General features: G+C 42.3%; 1 protein-coding gene across 1 annotated transcript in view; it reads left to right on the top strand.

Moving 5' to 3' along the window:
• Positions 1-6,054: 6,054 nt before the first annotated feature.
• hcn1 (hyperpolarization activated cyclic nucleotide-gated potassium channel 1) overlaps positions 6,055-16,802 on the top strand; it is a gene marked incomplete at both ends in the record, with an annotated part of 138,927 nt that continues 128,179 nt past the window's right edge. The window contains one exon of the mRNA XM_083657806.1: positions 6,055-6,416. Coding sequence (XP_083513932.1) covers positions 6,055-6,416 — 362 coding nt within the window. The remainder of the gene's footprint in view (positions 6,417-16,802) is intronic.

Here is a 16,802-nt window from a genome sequence, read left to right as displayed (position 1 = left end):
TTGTCACACACACGGATCCAGCTGCCTCGCAAGGTTACTTGTAACCATCAGAATGAGTCAACCAGTAATTAACAGTTTAACAGTTAGGCTATTGTATCTAAAAAGAAACGTCTGTCTCATTGTTGCTTATTACTTCATCACCAACAAGCACTCTCACTCATCTGTGAACTCTTGGATAATAACTAACATGGATGGATGGGTGTCTTATTGACTATTGCTTAAAGACTGTTCAGACCATCCAGGTCAGATATCATACCGTATTCAATGCTATATTTGATATTGATTGAATTCTTATCTTTTTTTCTGATTCAATATTGCCTGCGGAAACTGTGCCTCTCTTATGGACACTGAGGTAGGCTGGCTATCAGTGTTGGGGGTAACTCATTACAAAAGTAACATATTACATGTAATATATTACTTTTAGCAGTAACTCAGTAATATAACTTATTACTTATAGGATTTCAGTAATATTATACCAGTTACTTTGTCAAGTAACTCAAGTTACAAATTGAGTTACAGCTTTTTTTAAATCAAAGCACATATTTAAATAAAGATACAATCATTTCCTAATCAAACTGTTTTTATGCAAAAAAACACTATGGATGACAATAACAAAGGAAAATAATACAATTTAGAATTCTGGATGGTTTACACACTGACTTCAAGGCGGTTGAAATTATTTTCCGGGATGGTTCCGGGGTGCTGCTGTTGGTTTTGGTAAAAGTAATGCAAAAGTAGTGTAATTAGTAACGAGTTACTCTACACAGAAAGTAATATTGTAAAGTAACTTAATACTTTCAAATGAAAGTAACTAGTAATATGTAGTGTATTACATTTTGAAAGTAACTTGCCCAACACTGCTGGCTATACATTGAATGACTTGCAGAAAATGACAAGAGGCCAAAGGGGGCATTGTAACACAACGCTGCCCTCCTGTAGGCCCGGTGCTATTTGTGGCATGAGCAGTGGCTGGCAGTGCGAGGGTATGTAATGTTTCATGTCGAGATGAGCTATTGACTGTAACAGAGATGACTGGATGTAACCTTAGAGACACAATGCAATTTCAGCAGGCCATCGAAACCATCAGAAGAATCAGGAACACATTTTACCTCGCAGGAAGCAGGACGATTGCCCCATCATTTTCCGTATATGCATTATGATATTAGGCAGGATTAGATCATCTCTAATAGCTCTCTGCTTCTCCCCGTTCAGATCTGCTCAACTTTGTTTTGATGTGCATGTTTTGAATACAGATAAAGTACATATTTCCAAGCTGCATCAACAAAAAGGTTAGAGAGATAAATGCGATCATATTTTCTTTGCCCGTGAGTTTTGCGTTAAAGATCTCAATCCCTCTATTATATTTTCTGGGATAAACACTGTAAGTGGATCTATTGAACAAAGTCAAATCTAAAGCACAATGGTTATTCAGCCCTCTCATTTTTGTCACTTATTTAATCTGTAACATAATAATAATAAACCATCATAAACGTACGCACCTTCACTATAATGAAGGAGTAATCCTGCTGCTTGTGATGCATGACAACACTTTGAACCTACAGTATGATGATGAGGTTTTGGGGGAACCTGAATGGAGCCATATACTCCATAGGAGAGTCCTGCTACAAGAGGTCAGCCAGAGGTCATCCAGAGGTCGGCCAGGGGTCGTCCAGAGGTCCTATGATTCACATTCCTCACCTTGCACATTTGTTGTTGTATTTATTCCCTGTCACGTGAATGGGCCATCTGGGGTTTGCACTTTGGTCAATACCAGTATTAATTTAAGCCATAAATCTTATGCAACATTCTCTCTCGCTCTCTCTCTCTCTCTCTCTCTCTCTCTCTCTGTCTGTCTGTCTGTCTGTCTGTATGTCTCTCTCTCCCTCTCTCCCTCTCTCTCTCCCTCTCTCTCTCTGTGCCCGTCCCTGTCCCATTAAATGAAGTTACAAAAGCACTGTGTTGGGGGAAACAGTTGGCATGCCAACTAATCCAACCAAACACAAATCAAGCTCGGGGGGGAGATGGCGAGGCATGTCTGTTTCAATTATGATAACATTAGGATCATTACATAATAATCCACTACCAAACATGCAAAATATGTGAGTTAATGTCCTGTCTGTCTCTAGTACAGAGCCAGCCGTGGTTTTGTGCAGCGCTGAAACGACTGTGTGGGTTCAGTGTGTGGGTAGATAGTGTGGGTACCACATTGTAGAAAGAGTTACAGCCGCACTGAGCGCTGATCTGTAACTCAACCAGTTGAATGGTTCTGGGAAGTGTTTCTATTATCATTTTTGTAACTTATTTAATTTAATTTAATAACGGCTGGTTCCAATTGCTTCAATATCATGCCAAATAGACCCAGAATGTCATGCAAAAATGTTTAACTAATATAAATAAAATACATACAGAAAACATGACAAAACAACATGTATCCTATCTGCTAGACATTAACATTTCTATTATTAATATTATTGCTATTATTATTATGATTATGAGTATGATTATTATTTGCCCCTTCCCCACCTTTTTTCAGCAGTTACATAATGTATGACTTTCCTGCTCTATCGACCAATTTCTATTGAATGTTTAGCACCAGCTTGTATGACATATCTGGTGTATGTATGGAAAATATGAATGGTAAATGAATTTTCTGGAACCAAAGTTGAGATAACGTTTGGGCTATATGCCAGACATGCATTGTCATAACTAACTTTTTGTGAGTTTCATTGTGAGAAAGAAAATATTGTGTGTGTGTGGGGGGGGGGGGGGGGGGGTTTACAAGCCAGCATCCATTAGCTTAGCATCTTGACATATCCTATTCTATTCTATGAAAAATCATACATTTCTGTTTGCTTGACACATAGAGTAGGTTTCTAATGTGCAGCATTGGAGTTCCCCTGCTGTTCAGAAGGTAAGATTCCAGTTATCCGGCACTCAAAATATTCTATAGGGATCTTCGCAGAGGCGTCTGTGTGTCTATAAGTTGATTTCCCACGGGCAGGAGGGGGGAGTGTTGTGTTGTGCACTGATGCCATCACAGCACGGCCACGGGGCAAGCCTGAGCTGGGGCATCCCTATGGACGAGCACCTCTCTCTCTCTCTCTCTCTCTCTCTCTCTCTCTCTCTCTCTCTGGCTCTGTCTCTCTCTCTCTCTCTCTCTCTCTCTCTCTCTCTGGCTCTGTCTCTCTCTCTCTCTCTCTCTCTGGCTCTGTCTCTCTCTCTCTCTCTCTCTCTCTCTCTCTCTCTCGCCCTGTGGACAGGTATTTATCATGATAACAATGAACCCTGTATTTAAATGAGGAATGTTTGATTTGATTTGATTGTCAGAATATTCTTCTGAAATGTGTCTTGCGTCCAAAGATATACCCTTCTTTAAAGATTTTTGTGCGCGCGCCATTTTTGCCTTTATTCAATAGTGTTACAAAGGCTTCGCGTCAACGCCAATTCGCTGGCCGCCACCTGGGGCATATTCTGGACGTCCAGGCCCAGCTGAGTCCCTGGAAGCTGTTCCTGGATCTATCGAAAGTGATGACATCATCACCGCGACGATGACGTCACGATGGGATCTATGACATCATGTGCCATGCCGGGTGACATCACAATGGGATCTGTGACATGTGACGTTCTCGTCCGATGATGTCATAGCCAAGCATGACATCATCACCAGTGCCATCACAAGGGAAAACCACGCCATCACCGCCGACATCACAATTGGACCTATGACATCATCGGCAGTGTGACATCATCAAAGCTGTGAGGTCATGACATCAGCAGTGATGTCATACTGTATGCAAGGGTGAGCAAGGGGTATATAAGCAGCGCATGCTGGTTCTACGAACCCACAAGCAGCGGGGTACCGCAGGTCGGATTCGAACCTGGGTCGGCTGCATGATGGACAACGCCTTAATGGTACGCGTTCTACCAGGTGAGCTACCGGGACGTCCCACCAAGATATACACTGTTTAACATCAAATACTGCAGCAATTACATTAGCCATTTACACGAATAAGTGGCTGCAGTGCATCAATTTAATCACTCTCTTTAACATTCAGTGCTTGGTAGCACCGAGGCTTAGAACCTACACTCTGATTTAGAGCAGTTTGACTGTCTGAGGAACAGTTCCATATTCATAGAGTCTGTTCAGTCAAGCCTGACTCTAAATCTACTGTTTGATGTCAAACGCTGATATTCTTTAAATAAAATATGAGAGGGGTCAGATGTAATATTACTTGCCAGAGACAACATTCTTTTACGCAGCTTGAAAACTTGACTCAAGTTGATCCTCAATCTAACCAGTGGAGCTTGAAGCTGAACAGAGAGACAACTGTTCCATGCACTGCTTCCATACTGCATAACACTCTGTATACCATGCACTGCTTCCATACTGCATAACACTCTGTATACCATGCACTGCTTCCATACTGCATAACACTCTGTATACACTGCTTCCATACTGCATAACACTCTGTAGCCTATTACAGATGGGGAAACAATAACAGGATCTCTTTTTGTTTTTTTCCAAATGACCTTAGTCTGAGTCTCCAAAGAAATAGAATGTGTTGTTTTGCTACAAATATAATGTACACTCTCCAGGATACAGCAGCATCCATAGATGGGGGCGGCTGTAGCTCAGGAGGTAGAGCGGGTTGTCCACTAATCGCTTTGGATAAAAGAGGTCGGTGGTTCGATTCCCACCTCCTCCAGTCTGCATGTCGAAGTGTCCTTGGGCAAGATGAACCCCAAATTGCTGCCGATGGTGTGCCAGCAACCTGCGTGGTAGCCTGCCGCCATCGGTGTGTGAATGGGTGAATGTAGCTACTGATGTACCTACAGATTGTAAAGCGCTTTGGATAAAAGCGCTATATAAATGCAGGCCATTTAGATGCACAGGTGGAGTTTTACATTTGCGCTGGGTGGGCATTTTTAACTGAATCAGTATAGTAAACATGTGACATGACATGACTGCTTGAAAAATTATTTATTGCAAAACTAAATGGTACATTCAGATGTATTACAACAAATTATTTAATTTTATTGTAATTGCAAAATAAAAGAAAAAAATTGAAGTGAGATGGGAGGGGAGTCATTCTACCAGGCTTGGGATGGGGCAGGATTTTTTTTTAATCATTATTATGTATAGACGGTTTTCACGTAATTGGGTTGCTATGGGAACAGTTTGAACCCTATCTTATTTCCTGTCAGCTATTGCATTAGCAAACATTGTAACAGGAAGTAAGCTAGGGGCAATTTTGAATGTTTATGTTGTCAAATTAAAAGCGTCTATATGGGATGGGAGTATTTTTGTGGGATGGGACAGGAGTGAAACACCACTGTCACCCTCTAGTTGTAAACACGCGTGGTGCCAGCCACCACCACGGAAGTAGTGTATCAATCGACCCACACTCCTTTAAAAAAAACAGACAAAAAAAAGAAAGAAAGAAAGAAAGAAAGAAAGAAAGAAAGAAAGAAAGAAAGAAAGAAAGAAAGAAAGAAAGACAGACAGACATCAAGACATCTTAATCAACTAATGGTATTCGATTTGGGCTTGTTTTGGCTTCTTCCTGTCATGTGAGAAAGTGATGACAGAGGAGGAGAGAGAGCAGAGCACAGAGGAGGAGGAGGGGGCTATCATGAGCCACATTATGGAAATAAGGTGCAGGAGCATGTGCCAGTTAAACCGCAGTGCCGTGCGAAGTGAGAGGAGCCCAGGCAGCAAGCAGCACAGCAGCCAGCAGAGAGAGAGAGGCTTTAGGACGGTAACCCGGGACGGTCGGTAGATGGCGGTAACCCAAGAAACCTGATCCAGCGGGTTCCTCAGTCACAGGCACTCTTGTCAGCTCAGTTTGCAGCAGGCAGCAGGCGCAGTGAAGCCAGAGAGGAGAGGAGCGGAGCGCAGTTTTGAAGGACATCACAAATGAAACAGGAGAGATCGCGGCGCCGGGGTCCCTCTTGAGTTCTGCGCTGTAGCCTCCTGTCCTCCCCGAACAGGAAGACAGTTAGGACGTTTTGATCCGAAAAAAAAACGGGGGGCAGCAAAAATACAATACAACGACCATGGAAGCTAAATCAAACTCGTTCTCCAGCAACAAAGAGGAGAAGGCGGACGGGAATAATGTGTTTCAGAGGCAAGACTCGATACAGAAAAATAACATGGGGAGCCAGAACATGAAAGACCATGCAGGCAACTCAGTGGGCTTCAAGGGGGAACGAGGGGAAGAGGCCATGGTCGGGTTTGACGATATAGACGCGGCGTCCACGCATTATGGCTTCATGCAGAGGCAGTTTGGAGCTATGATGCAGCCTGGAGTCAATAAGTTCTCCCTGCGTATGTTCGGCAGTCAGAAAGCGGTGGAGAAAGAACAAGAAAGGGTCCAAACGGCTGGATATTGGATCATCCACCCATATAGCGATTTTAGGTAAGGGCTGGAATTAAGTCAACCCGCTGATATCCCCCCCTTTTTCCACCCCTCCTCCCGTCACCCTAAGGTGCGCAAGCCTATACACTTTCACACATAACCTTCTGTCACCACCACCACCAACACACATTACGCACTGCCTTGCGCCCCGAAGCCATACCGCTAATCTCTCCCCCCTGTATTTAAGTCAATTACCGCCACTATCAAACTGTGCTTTGCGACTGTGAGATGTGTATTGCGGCATTTGATTGTATTGGAGAGACTATACACATTACAAAAAGGTGATATCCGCGGTATGTCCTTGGGAAAAAGGATGGTGAATGTCATGATTTCAACACACACATTACGCACAAACACACACATAGACACGTTATGATACACCATATAACAGCATCATCACTGTGTGTCAGGTCTTCATTGTTGCGACATATGCGGTTTCTCTACCTGTCTGTGCACAACGTGACAGTTCCATTGCAGCATCACGGTTGTAAACATTTCATTATATAGCGGCGGCGCGGATGAGTCGACGGGCCTCGATCAGTGCAAAAAAAAACAAAAAAAACATAGAATGCGGTAAATTAATGTTGGTAACCCATCAAAGAAACCGCCATATTTTCAATTTGTCCAAATATTTGAATGAATGAGAGAAAATTGCTGCTCGGATTTGATTATAGAGTAGCTAGACATGCCCCCAAAGATTAATTTATTCATAATCTATTGGGCAAAATTAAATATTCACGATGCTGCCCTGCTGAGGAAATGTGGTGGAATGTATTGGTTTCAAAGGGGCTGCAGAAGGCGTGCTTCCTTGGCATCCACATGATGATTAGACCAGCCTACTAAAATGTCATTATGACATAATTATTGGGCTATTTATTTGTTGGCCTGTCATTCTGTCACACGGACAAGCTTGTATAGCCATATTGTCCCAAACGCACCAAAGCATTGCCTAGAATATGTTGAGCTAAATAAGAATTAAAACTGTTTGGTGAAAGAACCTGACTTTGCAAATAATCGTGTTTTCATGATAAGCCTATAGCCTATCTACTCACTTGAAGCGTATGTTTGTATGTGCAACACATTGTGCTCAAAATGGTAAACAAATTGGAGCAGGTGCACGCAGGACTAGTTCTCCACAAGCTGCATGTTTACATAGTTCACAGTACACTTCACCAATTAAGCATGTCATCTGGCCCTGTCTATTGCACCAGTGTCCCCTGGCACAGCTTGACCGGGACAATCAACCCCGTTCTCTGTTATATCTCTCCATGCAACGTGCTAGGGCACGTTGTTTCCCTCTCCCTTTAAACACGACGCTGTCCGTGGTGCTGAACCGCTATCCGCCTGGGCATGCAGCATCGCATGCAGCAGCACCCGGCGTTTTCCCTCCAGCTTCGCTGCTGATTCAGAAGAACAGTCTCAATTATTATAACCTAGATTACTGGTGCGTTTATTGCCCCCAGCAGCAGCAGCACTCAATGATTGTTCAACTTTGCCTTATTGCTTGTATATATGGATACATAAATGATGCTTTCAGTTACAAAATGCAATGCAGAATACAGCATAGCCCCAAAACTGTGGATTCCCTGGTACGATTTTTGTTTTTGTTTTTTAATCACACACGCACACGCACACACACACACACACACACACACACACACACACACACACACACACACACACACACACACACACACACACACACACACACACACACGCACACGCACACACGTGTGTCTGTGTGTACAACGAAGGTGGGCCAGGATTAGTAGTAGCTAGAACCCAGCAGTCAGTGAGCTTAACAGTCCCTGGAAATGATGATGTAAGAGCCCTTCTGAAAGATGACTAAAGGCCGTGACCTAACCAAATCCACTGATATGTGTCCCTGTTGAACAGTTATAATTTATTGATTTATTCATGAACAGTGTTGTGAAGTGCATGGGTTGCATGCATATGCTGAAAACTACTTTGTGAGTATAGGGGTCGATCTTGAGACAAGATCAGAGACTTGAAAGACTGTGTCATTTTGTGACGTCTTATATATAACCAGAGTAACAGAGGCAGTCCCCCCGCCCCCCCCCCCCCCCCCCAGCAATGGGAATCTAGTTAAGTTAGCGACCACATGACATTTTCCAGAGTATTCTCAGAGGAAGTCCTTGTCCTCTGGCCAATGTAAAGCAGGAACCCTATGCAGGGTGATTGCCTCCTCGCTGGACCGATGCCGTGCAGTTATAGCCGACTGCCTCCAGCCAGCTAACAATGTTGGCCACATAAATGATAGATTTGCACGGGTGCTCTTTGCCTCACAGGTCACTGTAGCTTGAAAGTTAAATCCGTTTCTCGAACTGAAGGGCAGGACATTTTTTGTAATTCAATTTATCCTGTTTTTGTCTGCTCCGAGAGTCTGGAATTACAGTAGCAATCTCTCTCCCTGTTGCAGTGCATAAATATAAAATTTCATTACTGTCCTGTATTGCTTCCTTATATGCCGTGGCACACGCTTCCCTTTCATGACCGAAAAAACGCACGCTATCTGATCTTATAATGAAAAAAAGCTGACGTAACTACAGTCCATGAATGACACCACTATTCACGTGGGCTTTGTATTGCCCTGTGTGAGCATTTGAAATTCAATATCCAACATATTCTTTGTACACAGTGGCTGCTTAAAGATTAATGGCAGGTTAGTAATATTCATTATTCATAGATTTTTAGAGAGGCCTCATGCACGGCTTCATATAGCTCTCTGGTTTTGCTAAGGAGACGCTTTTGTCTCAGTCTAAAAGTCTCTCAGTGGGGTTGTCTTTCATGGGCGTTTCTTGGCTATTACAAGGTATCAGATCATAGTTCAAATGCCATGCTCGTTATCTGTCTCTCTCTCTCTCTCTAACACACACACACACACACACACACACACACACACACACACACACACATACACTCTAACTGTTAATTTTGTCATTGGTGGCAGCTGGCTAGAATTTGTTGTGCAGAAACTTTTGACTAGTTCTAAAGATGAAGATCTGGCAAATTAATTTTAATTGATCTGAAATAACAGCTCATATTTGTTTACTATACTTCACTGTGGTTGGAGTTAGCAATGAGATATTTCCCATTCCACATTCTATTGTATTCTCTCACGGAAATAGTAAAGACTTATACAGACAAATGTAGTGTTTCATATTTGTGTTTAAAGGTGAATTCTCAGCCCGCAATAGCAGGCATGGATTTACTCTTAGTGGCAAAAAAAAACAAAATAATAAAATAAATGTAAGAAAATGTTCTTGATTTGAGTTTGTCCAATGGAATACAAATGGTGTAAATAAATGATAGCAGCTAACAAATAGCAACTACAGTGCCACAACATTGGAAACTCATAATATTGGCAAAACGCCAGCACTCTCAATGTCCTTTTCGTCTTTCTGGGTCAGGGTGATCTGACCCAGAGTTATTAAAAGATGAAAAGGACATGAGAGTGATGGCCTTTTTTCCCTTTTTTATTAAGTAATCTTTGGCCATGCACCTACTGGAAGTCGAATTTTCGATTGAGTTGTGCTGCTCACACTTGGTGAGTTTAAACTCAGATAATAAACTCAGATAACAATGTCTAATAATGCAAACAGACGATGAAGATATCAAAAGCAAGGTATTTTATTTAAAATAACGACAAGGCTTTTGGGGGCTCCACTTGCAAAAAACGTGATCACCTTTGGTTTTCATCCTGTATATATATAATCATCAATGTCTTGCCTGAAGCCTGTGCTCACATGGAGTTAGAGAGCCTTCAGTCTCAACTGGGGCCATGCATTGCCTTTAAAAGAATCAATATAATTAAACAAATAAATCCTAAACCTGACTGCATAATGTGGCTCCAATTGAAGCTGCAAACAAAAGACAAAGTGGAAGATGAAATACTTGCAGAGATAAAAGGAACCAATGTTCGAAATATCTCTCAATTGATTGAAGGAGAATTTAACGACCTTTGTGGTTTGTCATACGTTTAAACAAGAATCACAATGAGAAGCAACATTAACTCAGAGAACGATGATCCCATTATCATAAGTGGTGATGGCTGCTGGTCCATCAGAACGGGTTGAATCGCATGTGTACATGTACCCAATCAGAATCAGAATCAGCCTTATTGGCCAAGTATGTACACATTATACTATCAAATGGTACACATACAAGGAATTTGACTCCGGTTTGCGTTGCTCTCAAAGTACTCACATAGAAGAAGAAAAAAGTATGCACAAGTTAAAACAGACAAGGCACGTTTAAAACACATTTAAACATTTGCAAAAACAATTGCAGTAACTATTACAGTATATACAATAAGTGTGGCGTAAAGTCTCTCTTTTAAATATGTACATGTACAGTATATGTATAAATAAGCCACGACAGGATTGTAAACAAAGGCTTATACACATTTCCAGATATTGTTATATGCCATTCAATGTGAATTAGGCTTTGAATCAGATATTGCACAGTTCATAAACGTACATCAAATCATGTGTGTGTGCACACTGCACAGTTATTCCAGAATAACCGTAGGCTAAGTGTTGGTTTAAGTGTTAATCAGAACGATGGCCTGTGGGTAGAAACTGTTTTTGTGTCTGGTGGTTTTGTACTGTCAGTGGGAACACATTAGACAAACCATCCTGGACTTCTCTGAGGTCATGAGTAGCAGATGATTCTGACTTGTATGTCATAGATCTGAGGTCCAAATGTTTTTCTTACAGTAGGTACCAACAACACGGTGGTATGTGACCTCTCGTGGTACAGTGCACCTGGTGGTGCCACAGGGAGCTGGATGGGGCGATCAGGCCTGTGCTGAGTGTGAGTGTGTGGGCTTCCCTCTCTTGGTTGGTTGGCACGGTCTGTCTGGAATTGATTATGTTGGAGCAGCTGCTGTAAGGAGGGGCTGTAGGGGAATTGGCTGGCTGGAGGTGGAGGAGATGGATTGCAGCACGGGTGGTACTTCCTCTGTCTCTGCTGGAGCTGGCTGTGCTCGAGAGCAAGGGGATCTCTACCTACCTACCATGCAGTGGTGGGTGGGTGTGATCTGGGATCGTCAGTGCTACGTACGTGATTTTAGCTACAACCAGCAGATCTATAAGTCACTCTGTTGGTTGGTTGGTGGTTGGGTGGTTGGGTGGTTGGTGGTTGGTTGATCGGTCGGTAGGTCCACTCAAGTGTGTGTGTGTGTGTGTGTGTGTGTGTGTGTGTGTGTGTGTGTGTAAAGGTGTGTGTCTGTTTGTGTTCATGCCTATTGGGTAATTTCAAAATGCAGGGTGGCAGAGGCAGAGTAGGGTGGGCTGCCCCTATCCTGCATTTTGGAAATTAGCACATGTGCTCACAGCTATTGCAAACCTGCGCTTGTTTTTATTTTTCTTGCTTTTTGGGCCTATAATGCAGGTGCCGTGGACATAATAACATTAGATTTATTAGATTTGTTAGATAAGATGGCTCTCCAATGTGGAGATTTGGATATGAATTTTTATTATCCACTTGTTTGAAAGGTATTTCCTTGGACATGGGTGTAGGATTACTTTAGCCTTTTCCACCACCTCCCTCAGCACAGCATTCTCAGGTTATTGGTAGCCACATACAAATGGCATCTGTTGTCATCTGGTTCATCAGGGTTCTGGCAGAGAAGTTAGCTGGCAGAACTTGGCGATGCTGTGACTGTCGGGGGGCTGTTTCAGAGCTGAATGAGAGGTTGAAGCGGGTTATCAGTATTTGAAATGACTAGAGGCTGAGCAGGGTGCAAAGCTCAGGGCTTAGCTGGAGGTGAGTGCTTTGCTGGAGGTGAAGCTGGGTGCACTGGTGGAGCTGCAGCTTGTTATAGAGCCCAAAAGAGATCGCCCACCACCGCTTCCAGAAGAGAATTCCCCATTCATTTTCCCCATAGACGTTTCGAAAAAAATCCTTAAAGGGATACACCACTTTTTTGGAAGTTTAACTCATTTGCCACATCCCCCCCACATAACCAAGATACACCATGCCTTACCGGCACTGTCCGCTCAGTTTACAGTGAGCTACAGTCGTGAAGTTAGTAATTATCGCCATAGAATGGAGGCTAATGGTACAGCTGTTAAAAATCTGCCAAAACACACATCTCACGGCGCCAAAATACATGTTGTGCTTTGGGTACTCACCACATAATGAAATATTAATCCAAAATGCACATAATTGGTCTTTTTGGAAGGAAAAGAGGTATCCGGCCCTACTTTCCAAACATGGCCGCCGACCTCTTTTCCTTCCAAAAAAGACAGATTATGTGCATTTTGGATTAACATTTCATCGTGTGGTGAGTACCCGAAGCACAACATGTATTTTGGCGCCGTGAGATGTGTGTTTTGGCAGATTTTTAACAGCTGTACCATTAGCCTCCATTCTATGGTGATAATTACTAACTTCACGACTGTAGCTCACTGTACACTGAGCGGACAGTGCCGGTAAGGCATGGTGTATCTTGGGTATATGTAGGGGGGATGTGGCAAATGAGCTCAATTTCCAAAAAAAGTGGTGTATCCCTTTAAGCCTGGAACCAAGTTAATCATGAGGGACCATAAAACAATTGACTCGGAAAAAACAAAATCAAATTCTTTATTTATGGATTTTCCAAAATTTAAATAAATGGGGCATACACTTCCTGGAACCAGAGCAGTGGAAAAAGTGGGCAGTCACTGTTGAGCTGGATACTGCTGGAGAAGCATGCTGTAGCTGGACATAGAGCTGGATGCACTGCTGCTGTTGCTGCTGCGTGCGCTGTTGGAGCTGGAGCTGGAGAGGCCAGCTACTCTGTTGGAGCTGGTGTTGGAGCTGACTCCACTGCTGCCTGGTGGACATGCTTCGTGAAAGGTTATCTAAAAGGAAAGTAAGACGTGCATTAGTTGTTGCTTGAAATTAAGAACTTTTATCAAAGTCACAAATTTAGCTTTCATTCAATCTCTGCAGCACGGCTCTTTACCGATGATGCTTTCAGGCGTTTCATTTCTTCTTTAATTTGATGATCAGCTTCATTCTCTTATGCAGCTTGTTTTCTCTCAGTTCCACTTGAAGATGTGAGACACATTTATTACAGTGAAGTGAAGTGATGTGATGCTCTGCATGCCACGACACCTACCCAGCTGAGGGAGCAAAAGGAATAGTCAAGGTGGTATGACAGTACCGTACTGTCAAAATCAGAATGGAAATCTTCCAACATCTTCTCTGAACTTTGGGACATGGCAGGTTTTAGAGATTTTTTTATTTTATTATTGAAATTTGGAGAGGTAGATATATTATATTATATTTTCTAATTATTTTGTATCTGTTGTCAAAGTAAGAGTGCCATGCCTTTTGGTGCAGCCAAAATGTCACACTCTCCTCGAGTCAATTTAGTATAATTTTAGTATCAACCAAGAGTGCCGATTTTTAGTGTTCTGCAAAATGTTTACAATTCCTGGGGGGGGGGGGGGGGGTACAATTTATTATTGCTTCAATCAACATAGCACTTTGCATATTATTATGCAAGTTATTCTACAGTAGAATGTCCTATAATGTTCGATCTTGTTTTAAAGAAACTGATCTGCAGGAGCTACTTTTTCTTTTACTGCTGCATCTTATTTAAACCTATAGACTGTGATGCATCTTTTGTTTTAGAACATTAACAGACACCCATGCCCCACATATACATACATATACATATACATATACATATACATATACATATACATATACATATACATATACATATACATACCGGTATACATATACATATACATATACATATACATATACATATACATACATATACATACATATACATATACATATACATATACATACATATATATACATATACATATACATATACATATACATATACATATACACATATACACACTCTCCTGTGATGTCGGGGCAGACATCAATAGACTAGAGCTTAACACTAAACAGCAGTAACTATAAGCACCTGTATTCAAAATGCCATGGTTGAATGTGTGTTTGTGTGCTAGCGGCTAAAGGTGGCAGATAAACCCTGAACAGATTGACGGTGGCTCTTGTGTGAAGTGTAAAAGTAAACCCATCTGATCTGAGTGTTATGGGCGAGGTCATCTGATCTGAGTGTTATGGGCGAGGTCAGCTCGCTTCTCTCTTCTTCTCTTCAGGACTCCCAGATACAATCACATCATGTTGTGCCTGCAGGCCGTGTGAAGCTGATGCAGGCAGCACCACTGTAACTGATATGCTCCTCAAGCTCACTGTGACTGTTGCATAAGTACTTGTATGTTGCAATTATTAAGAAGTGTTGGGGGTAACTCATTACAAAAGTAATATATTACATGTAATATATTACTTTTAGCGGTAACTCAGTAATATAACTTATTACAACATAGGATTTCAGTAATATTATACCAGTTACTTTGTCAAGTAACTCAAGTTACAAATTGAGTTACATTATTTTTAATCTGAGCACATATTTAAATAAAGATACAATCATTCCCTAATCAAATTGTGTGTTCTTATGCAAATAACCACTAGATGACAATAACAAAGGAGAAGGATAACATTTAGAATTTCGGACAGTTTACGCTGACTTCAAGACGGTTGAAATTATTTTTCAGGATGGTTCCAGGGCGGCGATGTCATTCTGCTGCTGCTGTTATTTTGGTGAAAGTAATGCAAAAGTAGTGTAATAAGTAACGAGTTACTCTACACAGACAGTAATATTGTAAAGTAACTTATTACTTTCAAATGAAAGTAACTAGTAATATGTAGTATATTACATTTTGAAAGTAACTTGCCCAACACTGGATAACATGAAGAGCATCATGTTCTCTGCTTCAGTGTGCCATACAAGAACCTAAACGAAGGCTTTGCAAATGAAAAGTCCAAACCTGATAGATCCCAGTGAGACAGCTTGATGCCTGGGTGGGGCAAAGGTACCAATGGTGGATCTTCTTAACCAACAAGATAACTGCTGTTTAGCTGAAGTGCAGACAATGATCTGATCTGTGGATATTTATAAAGCCAAGGCCCCCAGCTTAATTTATTCAAACAGATCCATTACTGGATGGTTAGTCTGACAGGCAGACAGCCAGCCAGCCAGCCAGTCAGTCAGTCAGCCAGCCAGCCAGACAGTCAGTCCACTCCCATCTTCACAGCAGTTTGTGTTGGCAGTCCCGTTGTCAAGTCATGTACACGGACACGTTTTGTTCCCTTTTCCGTCACGTATTTCACGTTTTTTGTGACACTTAGGACGACCGTGTATTTCAACTGGAAGTGACGTGTGTGTGTGTGTGTGTGGGGGGGGGGGGTTGGGATGGGTGGACCTGCGCTAACGATCCTTCTTGTCTTTCACACCGGAGGGTCGTGTTTGACGGACATGTCCGACGTGTTCAGTTTTTTTTTTAACCAACCCTAACCATAACCAAGCTGTTTTAGTTGCCTAAACAACAACAACAGCTGTGACACAAGTTGTGCCCATTTTATAGGTTGTGTTCCTTTGCACATTTTAGAATTCATGGTGGGAGACATTATTTTGAGGTCGGGTTCGTATAGATTACATTTTCGTGACCACGGAGCAGAGGCAGCCAGGCAGTTAGTAGACAGCACAGCAGCAGCAGTGATGGCGTCAGCGGAGAGTTTGTAGACTGAGATAGGATTCCTGAAAGCATCTATTTTCATTCACGGGCTGCGCCGGCGTTATCAGCAGCCAGGACACTTGTGTGAAAAGAGCGGGGTGCCCATGAATCACTCCGTGGCTCTGTTCATCACCAGACAGAGCAGAGGACGCTAACGCAGTCCTCCCCCTCTAATACAGAGCCCCGCTCACTCACACAGAGTGAGTGGTCACACCGCGACTACTTGATCTCTTTTGAATCATGGTTGACATTAGGTCATTAGTTGATCAACAGAAAATTAATAGCCAGCTTTTCTTTTTTTAATAATCGATTAAGCGTTTAGACTCATCTGTGACAATAAACGTAGCCAGAGGCTGGAAGTACTAGTAGCTAGTACAAGTGAGGTGCTGCTGCACCACCTGCTACAGTGCAGATTACAGTTAAAAACAGGGAGTAAATGGCATATTTTCAAGTCAACTTGGCATCTCAGGGCTTGTGGAGACTTGGATTATGGCAGGGGAGCAGTATGGAATATGGATACGTTTTGTTTCTTTCTTCCCCCTCCTTTTTCTTTTCTTTTTACGTTTTTCTTCTGACCTTGTTCAGACCTCTACTTCTCTGACACAGCTGGTCTCCATTTCTCCAAACTGGGACCGCGCTGGCTGCATTCTACCGCATGTAGTCCACTGAACTGTCGGCAAAGAACCTCATACAACCCCACATCAAAACATCTGAACTATCCCTTTAACAAGTTTAGCCCAGAGCTAAAGTTCCA

Source organism: Poromitra crassiceps (assembly GCF_964638095.1).
Source record: "Poromitra crassiceps genome assembly, chromosome: 21".
Lineage (NCBI taxonomy): Eukaryota > Metazoa > Chordata > Actinopteri > Beryciformes > Melamphaidae > Poromitra > Poromitra crassiceps.
The sequence above is the reverse complement of the archived record's forward strand: the minus strand, read 5'-3'. Positions and strand labels throughout refer to the sequence as shown.